Genomic DNA, 8,880 nt, shown 5'->3' with positions numbered 1-8,880 from the left:
GAATAGTATCTCTGCGAGTGATGCCCAGAGACTGAGACAGAGGGAGAAGAGGTTCAACTTCTTCTCCACGTAGCCTATGATCTACTCATTCAGCAGAACAGTCAACTTGCACTTTTATTTTTATAATATTTTATGCACTTAGAGACCACATTTCCTTAAAATTACAGCAGGTCATCAAATCAAACAATACAATGATCCTTGTAGGGGGGGGGCAGTGAACCTTTATTCCAACCCTGGGAACTGGTCTCTATCTCTCTTTCTTCCTCTTCCTGGAAAGGTCTGTGTGTTGTCTCTATCCACTCTCATATGTATTTCTACATTGATTTTTAATCTGGGATTCATTGATTGCTTAAGGTTTGCAGAAGTATTTATTTTTCACATCTGACTAAAAGGGTCGGTGAGACCAAGTCAATTTGTTCTCTTGAACTGCTGGATTCTAATTCTGTCATTGCTCATGTTTCAAATCAAATCAAAGTTTATTTGTCACGTGCGCCGAATAAAACAGGTGTAAACCTTACAGTGAAATGCTGACTTACAGGCTCTAACCAATGGTGTATTTTATCTGCAAATGTATTCCTTACACTTGTTGTGTTTTGTGTGGCCTATTTCTTGTTTACTTGTTTTTGTAATGTCCATTTTGATGTTTTATTCTGACATGCACTGGTCTAATAAAGTGTGAGACAAGTCTTCTTCTTCATATTCTATGCTATGTAAATAGTGATTTTCTTTATCTGAATTTACCTCTAGATGGCAATACAATTTCACAATATAAGGTTCTATTCTGAATCAAGAAAAAATAACCTCCAGTCATCTCCATCTGAAATGTTTACACAATTAATATTTTTTTGTCTTCTTTATTTGACAAAATAATCAATACTCACTGATGTAAAGGATGAGCTGTTGACTATATTGTACCTTGTAAATTGAGACTGACAGAGTGTTTTGGCAAATGAGACAGCAGTGCACCAGATTCAATCAAGCACTGGGGTATATTCTCCCACCACCCCAACAAAAAGTTGAGTGACCTTCAACTATGTCATGTGATGTAATATACTGCACTTCTGTGTCAAACATATTGGCACTGAGATGTACAGAATGTGTCCCTATTTGAGTGATACCTTATTACACAAAAAGCCTATATGTTAAGAAAATATGTAGTAGCTTAGTCTATGTATTACCAAACCAGAGCATTTATATTTTCATTTTGCTGAAGGCAATTATCCCAGAATAGAGCGCGTGTGATTCGGGCGGAGTTCAGAGCAATGCGCGACTACTAGTATCGCTCCTCTACACCACTCGGCTAGAGACTGTCACAGCGCAGAATGACCTGCCCCCGTGGCGAACTACAACAATTTGTTTTCCCCTGATGATATTTTTTGACATCATGAAAATAACTTCAATTTGTGCATAGGGAGAAAAGTGTTTGAGCTATCAAGAAATAAGGAATCTTCAGAGAAGAGAAGTGGGTAGAGTAGTACTTAAATCACGTTTACTAAGGTAAGTGAATATTGGGGCTCTTGGGCAGTGTATTTTTGTCATATGCTATTAACGGTATGCATATAACGGTATGCATATTATGTCTGGAAATATGTACATTAAGTAAATTCATGACTCTGAAATTAAAATGCAAGGTGTTCAAAGGTGTGCTGCAAATTCAAATATTACCAGTGAATTTGGGATATTGATATATTGTAATTCTCAATGTACTACTTCTGAAACTGTAAACTGATGTAAATATTTAGGGCTGCACACAGGATATGTCAGAGGTTATTGTGAACATAATGTTTGTGTCACATACAGATCTACAGAAAACCCTCACAAAGCTCAAGCTGTCAAGCACAAGAGTAAACAGAGACAGTTGTCACTAGTTCTAAAGCAGAAATGTCACAGTCTTCTCAGAGACCCATGTCTTTACTTCTCTGGTTCACTCCTGTCTGTCTATTAAAATGGGGACGTAGCTTATCTCTATTGGTCTCTTGCTCTCTGCATTGCTCCATCTCTCTCTGGACTTTTTGGTTGTTAAAATATATTCTGAAATCTATACAATTTCTATTGTACGCCACCATCAAAGGTGGAGAAACTCTGTTCCCTTCTCACCCACCCTCACAAGTATTCTCCAGTGACATTTGCGCTCTCACAGTAGAGCAGATGATGCAGTCAGCCTGGTCCTTAAGCACTGAGATTAGTGAAGATGGGAATTCAATTTACATCATGGGTTGAAAATGGTCTTGATAGATAATAATCTTGATAAATCGCAATCTATGTATATTTCTCACAGTTTATGTGTTGATTTAGCCTGGACCATTTGCACATGTAGCATTATTACTGGCACAAGAGCCAATTGAATATTTTTACCATCTGAATGAATGGTCTGAGAAAAGGTAGCCCAAGGGGCATCTGGGGGGGACTTTAGGTTTGCAGACAACCAGCCCTGTATTTACCTGTGGGGAGGCCACTTCCTCTGCCACACAGACAGGAAGACAACATGACACTGAGGGTGGTGACCTGGGTCTGTAACTCACAGATCGCCAGTCTTTAAGGTTGCCTACTGTATTCAACTCAGTTTTCGGTATGTGATTATATAATTGCGTGTTCAGCGACGGACATTAAAATAATTCTAACTAAGAGGGTAAAGTATCAAAGTTCCTATTTGAACTTCAATACACAAACAGTATGTGGCATTGTCTTTTGACATTCCAATCACTGACAGTTCTAGGCTTCCTTAAAATTGCAGTGTCTGCCTCTCCTCTGTAGCCACTTACTTATATCCCATGGCGATGTTTCCCCTATATTTTCCCCCTACATGTTTCCCCAGCATCCATTTAAAAGCGAGATGCGCTTTGGCTCAATAACTGGAAGTCTACGGGAACAGCTAGCATGTCATTGTACTAATGCTAGTAGCAATGCAGTCCCCCCCCCCCCCCCCCCAACCCGTTACCGTTACCACCACTATTGAAAAAAATCCTAGGGAAAACACTGCATAGTATTGCCCCATTCCCCTATTCCCCACAAATATGCTTATTGTACCCTGGGAAAATTCCTAGGGAAAACACTGCATAGTATTGCCCCATTCCCCTATTCCCCACAAATATGCTTATTGTACCCTGGGAAAGAAAATGCTCAATTTCTGCCACTTGTCAGCATACACCAGGGCAGACAGGTAATTAGAGTGTTAGAGTAAATGACCATGTACGTTGTGTTTACTGTGCTATTAAGGTGAGTGAGGCACAGTTTCCAGTTTGAGCGATAAGGGGTTGTTGGTGTGTGTGTGTGTGTGTGTGTGTGTGTGTGTGTGTGTGTGTGTGTGTGTGTGTGTGTGTGTGTGTGTGTGTGTGTGTGTGTGTGTGTGTGTGTGTGAGTGTGTGTGTGTGTGTGTGTGTGTGTGTGAGAGTGTGTGTGTGTGTGTGTGTGTGAGAGTGTGTGTTTGGATTGTCGATCTCTCTGTTTGTATAAGGATAAGGATGATTATGCTGTTGATTTGGTAACAATACAAGTTTTCCATGACATCATCAGCCATCAGAAGTGAACAAATAGAATGTGGCTATTATGCTAAAAATGGCCCTTATGGTCAGGGTATATATGGCCAAAGCTTTGCCTTAGGTGTGAAGAGTGTTTTAGTCACTCCAGTGACTGTAATGTTGGATGGACTGAACCTGAGGGGCTGTTTAGGGATATGGGGTGAGTTATCCCCCTTTTTACTTTAGGTATGTGAGCAATACTATGCTGATGTCTTCAGTATAATATTTTTACGGATACCAAAACAACATTTAACCGTTTACATTATACTTGCGAATGAGAATATGATACTTTACTTTTGCGCACTTGCTTGCGCATACGTACATCCATGAAGATTGATTATGATTTGGTTGGCAGTGTGTGATGTGTGTGTTTATGTGACGGAACACGTCCGTATGCTCCCTTTGTACACTTTTTCCATTTGCTTTGGTTGAAGCTAATTATTGGTAACGGAAGACCTTCATATGGTAAGAGCTTCATAGAGAGCCTCATCTATAGTGCTTATATAAAAAAGTCCATTAACCATATCAGAAAATGACAATGTAGGTAAATAATCATTTTGGTTTTAGTTGTATTTACAGTGGTTTTATTACAACCTTATATTGAATTACTTAAGTTAACAAATGATGCTATAACATATGCAGTTGCACATCTGTGGTCTCTAGGGAATATAACCAATTTCCTGGTTCCACTAGCAGTGGAAGGAGGGTCTTCCACAATGGCACATCAGTATCTTAGCAACAAGAGCTCTCACCATACTCATCATGTCCTTACAAATTACTTTACCTGTGCATGAATGTTTGACAGAGTACAGATCTCATTAGTTATTCTCTCATATGACACATGATGGACCACTGTACTAGATACATTATTCTGTGCGTGGCCCTGACCTTTGTTTTTCTTGCAGCTGAATTGATTTAGGCAACTCTCTGGATACTGCACAAGGATAAAATGACATTTTTATGTTCTATTGAATATGGAATATGAGGTCTCTGTAGGTCTCAAATGTTCTGTCATTAACCACCCTGCATTAAGGATCCCCATATTTTTGTCAGTCTCTCTACCTTATTTTGAATCTATGAGTCTACAGAACGCTCAGTGCTACAGTAATGTCATTCATAGTGCTGTTTCTCTTTGCTGTGTATGTTCCCAGGCTGTGGGAGGGCTGACAATCCTGCCGGCATGGCCTACACGCTAGGCACGGGGCCCGACTCTGGGCCAACCGTGAGTCCCCAGCACTGCATCACCAGGGTGGAGCTGTCTGTGTGCTGCGGCAACCTGCTGGACAGAGATGTGACCTCCAAGTCAGACCCCTTCTGTGTGCTATTCAATGAGGTGGACAGCAGCTGGGTTGAGGTGATGAGGGGAGGGGTGGACATGGGTGGACATGGGTGGATGAATAATGATTCATGGCGAGATGAGGGAAATGGTTGCTGGAAAAGTAGAAGGAATGGGTGACTGACTGGAGGGTAGTATAAAGGTAAAAAAAATGAAGAATTTGTGGTTATGATGAAAGTTGGAACAAAGATGATACTGAGAGATGCTAAAAGAGAGGGTTAAAAATGAAAAGCAAACTATTTGAGAGGGTGAAATAAACATTACGAAGAAATTTCCTCTCACTGTTGAATGCTCTCAATGTTTTATCACTTACTAGTCAAGTTTGCAATAACACTGAGTGTTCTGTAAAACCAAGGAAATGGTGGATTTATTTATTTTACCTTTATTTAACTAGGCAAGTCAGTTAAGAGCAAATTCTCATTTTCAATGATGGCCTAGGAACAGTGGGTTAACTGCCTGTTTAGGAGCAGAACAACAGATTTGTACCTTGGGAATTTTTACTTGCAACCTTTCAGTTACTAGCCCAATGCTCTAACCACTAGGCTACCCTGCCATCCACCTTTCTGCACCTATCAATATACTATGGAGAAACATTAATCCACAGCTGTCTGAAGCCGTGTTGCCTAACACAGTTACAAAGTCAAAATTGGCTATATTGTAAAAATGCATGAAAAAAAAGAAGCTTTTTGGCCTTAATTTAAGGTTAGGGTTAGCAGTGTGGTTAGGGTTAGGTTTAAAATCACATTATAAGAAGAGAAATTGTAGAACTAGGCAGGGCTCATGACTGTGTGTGTGTGTGTGTGTGTATGTGTGTATGTGTTTGTTTGTGTGTGTGCGCTCGGGGTACCCTCTCAGTGCCAGGGAAAAACATGCCTGCCTGCCTGGGTAGTGTTCTGTTGAGGCAGGCTGAGTGTGTTCCTGCAGGCCTGAGCTGTCGGTCAACAGGGCAGGCTCCAACATGAAACCAGCATAGCGGTTGCTGCAGTAACCATGGAAACGTGGATGGAAACAAAGGAATCATGATGTTCTTAATGTGTGGAAAGAGAAATGTGGAATGGAACTAACAGGCAAACAGGGAAGGGACATGGAATATACACAGTGGGTTTTGAAAACGGGTAGCCTATGTATAAAAAGTACGTGTGTGTTATCCCAGAGGTGTAAAATAGTAATCCTCACAATGGTTTCTCTTTGGATCATGATGAAAGCTACAGCATATGAAACACAAAACAATACACACACAGCCAGAAAACATACGGCAGAGCAGGCATTGAGAAGGGAAGGGTTTTTCTCCCTGTCCGTCTAGGCGTGAGAGAGGGGTTCACTCTGGGTGGAGTGGCCATCTGTTCTGTGGGGGTAAAGAGGGACGTGTGATAACACAGAAAGGGGAGGGGGTAACAATCAGAAGGTGCGGGGGGAGACACAGAGACTCGGGGTTCCAGTCAAACAGATAAAGCAGAGAAGAAACATATACAGTCTGCTCCGCTCTAGGCTCAGCGATGGGAGAACAAGAGGGGGTGATGAGTATGTGTACATCTTCTATCAGTCTGAGTCAGACATACACTGTGTTAGTCACCACCACCTGGTTTTATCTTTCACATGAACAAGACCTTATCAACCTTCAACACCCCCACATGTCCACCCTCCACCTCCGCTGTGTGTGCGCGGTGGTTGTGTGTGAGTACAGTACTTGTTTGAGAAAAACATATTCCTGTGTATTATTTTCAGATTGGCCGAACAGAGACTGCAGTGAATAACCTGAATCCAGTGTTTGGGGTGAAGTTTAAGGTGGACTACCATTTTGAGGAGGTCCAGAAGCTCAAGTTTGCCCTGTTTGATGAGGACAAGTGCAGCAGCCAGCTGTATGAGCATGACTTCCTGGGAGAGTACATCTGTACACTGGGGGTGGTATGCTACATGTCACACTGTTCTTGGAGTCTGTCTGTGACCCGTTTCTGCATCTGTTTATCACTTGCTTATGTTTATCTGCAGTAGGGCATTTCACCCCTCACTCACTTCTCTCTCTGGTCTGTGACCTTTAGATTGTGTCCAATAAGAAACTTCACCGACCACTAACCTTGGCCAATAGCAAGCCAGCTGGGAAGGGAACCATCACAGTGAGAACATCATGCTTATATACCTCATTCCCACAAAGAAATCCAAGAACCATAAACATGTCCACACACACAAACACACACACACACACACACACACACACACAAACACACACACACACACACACACACACACACACACACACACACACACACACACACACACACACACACACACACACACACACACACACACAGTAACAGTTTGTCTTGTATGCAGATAACTGCGCTGGAACTGTCAGACAATAGAATAATCACATTGACATTGTGTGGGAGAAAACTTGACAAGAAGGTAAGAGTTACTGCTACTATATTATCATCTCTGTTAAACGGTTCTTAATATTTGGAACAACAATAATATTTTGTCCATTTATATTTTACATTTGAGTCATTTAGCAGATGCTCTTATCCAGAGCTACTTTAATTAGTGCATTCATCTTAAGCTAGCTAGGAGGGACAACCACGTATCACAATCATAGTATGTACATCTTCCCTCAAAGTTGCAAAGTCAGAGATAGTAAGAGGGAAAAACAGTCAAGTGCAAGAGTTAGTTCACACAATTGTATTTGTATTTGTATAGTGGTATGCTGGCAGCTTTGTGGGCCATAGTCAAAACAGATTGTTTTGTTTTGTAGGATTTCTTTGGTAAATCAGACCCCTACCTAGAGTTCCATAAGCAAGGAGATGATGGGAAATGGATGTTAGTCCACAGGACAGAGGTGAGTTGGTCGGGGGTGGCTGTTTAAACTATTTAAATGTCAATACTGCAGAACTGAGTGTGTTATATCACTAAACAATGTGTCATACCACCTGCTGACAACAGTAACTGGATAGGTTGGATTTGCTTCTGAGTTCTGTATTCCAAGTAACATGGAAGAAGTGTTCTCACTGTACCTGTTTTTGTGCTGCAGGTGATAAAGAACACTCTGGACCCGGTGTGGAAGCCCTTCACAGTACCACTCATCTCCCTCTGTAACGGGGACGTGGACAGGAGCATCAAGGTGAGTAAGGTTTATCAACATGTGCATTCATCTGAGGGCGATGGTATGAAAATGGAATCCCCTTTAGATACAGTATGTAGATAGCCAAATACATTTTAAGAAGTTATTTATTGTGGTATTACTGTATGTTGTCTCGTATTTTAGGTACTGTGCTATGATTACGACAACGATGGAGGCCATGACTTCATTGGAGAGTTTCAGACCACTGTCAACAAGATGAGTGAAGCCCAAAATTCACTGGAGGTGAGGGATGGATTTGAGAGCTACTCCAGTTTATCTATGGGGGTTTGTTTTGTATGCTTTAGTCATGCTGTGATGTGGATCAAACACAATTTTTACATTGTCTCAACTCTCAGTGTTCTCCAAACTGTGAGTGGATGACTCACTTAAGACACTGCAGTTAACACAGGTCACCATTTCTGAATGGAAGACACCTGTTCATTTGGATATTCACAAGAGCTTATTTACGCCTTGTTTTGAACCTCGTTAATACATGTTGGGTTATGCTTTATTTTACAGCCCGACCACACCTGGAGAGAGAAGTATAGGAACAGCTCTGTATTTGACTTACGTTTTTCACTCCTGACTTCCTGTTGAAAACCTTGTGTCATTAGCTAATGGCAGAAATGCAAATACAGCCGATGTGAGAAAGAGTGTACATTTCGTGGATGTGCAGAGGGGTCCCAGTGGTCATTTCTTACTCTGTGTTCTTCTGCTCCAGATCGAATTTGAATGCATTAATCCCAAGAAACAGAAGAAGAAAAAGAGCTACAGAAACTCTGGAATCATCATTCTGAAGTCATGCAAGGTGAACCAAAACACATAGAGTCTAATAGATATAGTGTACACTATCCCTCTTAATGACTAATTTGTCAACCCACTATGGCAACTGCAAAATGCATATTAAGTCTAAA

At 41.2% G+C, this 8,880-nt stretch overlaps 1 protein-coding gene across 3 annotated transcripts in view; it reads left to right on the top strand.

The window, feature by feature from the left end:
* The first annotated feature begins 1,297 nt into the window (after positions 1-1,297).
* Positions 1,298-8,880, top strand: part of LOC110520152 (copine-2) — a 40,311-nt gene continuing 32,728 nt past the window's right edge. The window contains exons 1-9 of one of the 3 annotated variants that reach the window (XM_021597260.2): positions 1,298-1,497; positions 4,670-4,872; positions 6,580-6,759; positions 6,894-6,968; positions 7,186-7,257; positions 7,601-7,684; positions 7,877-7,966; positions 8,111-8,209; positions 8,688-8,774. In XM_021597260.2, coding sequence (XP_021452935.1) covers positions 4,699-4,872; positions 6,580-6,759; positions 6,894-6,968; positions 7,186-7,257; positions 7,601-7,684; positions 7,877-7,966; positions 8,111-8,209; positions 8,688-8,774 — 861 coding nt within the window. In that variant the 5' untranslated portion in view covers positions 1,298-1,497; positions 4,670-4,698. Of the gene's footprint in view, positions 1,498-3,590; positions 3,679-4,669; positions 4,873-6,579; positions 6,760-6,893; positions 6,969-7,185; positions 7,258-7,600; positions 7,685-7,876; positions 7,967-8,110; positions 8,210-8,687; positions 8,775-8,880 lie in introns of those variants that run through there. The other 2 variants (XR_005050752.1, XM_036974738.1) reach the window with 2 other exon arrangements.

The sequence above is a fragment of the Oncorhynchus mykiss genome, chromosome 1 (assembly GCF_013265735.2).
Source record: "Oncorhynchus mykiss isolate Arlee chromosome 1, USDA_OmykA_1.1, whole genome shotgun sequence".
Taxonomy (NCBI): Eukaryota; Metazoa; Chordata; class Actinopteri; order Salmoniformes; family Salmonidae; genus Oncorhynchus; species Oncorhynchus mykiss.
Note: the sequence above shows the minus strand (reverse complement) of the source record. Positions and strands in the feature narration are given on the sequence as shown.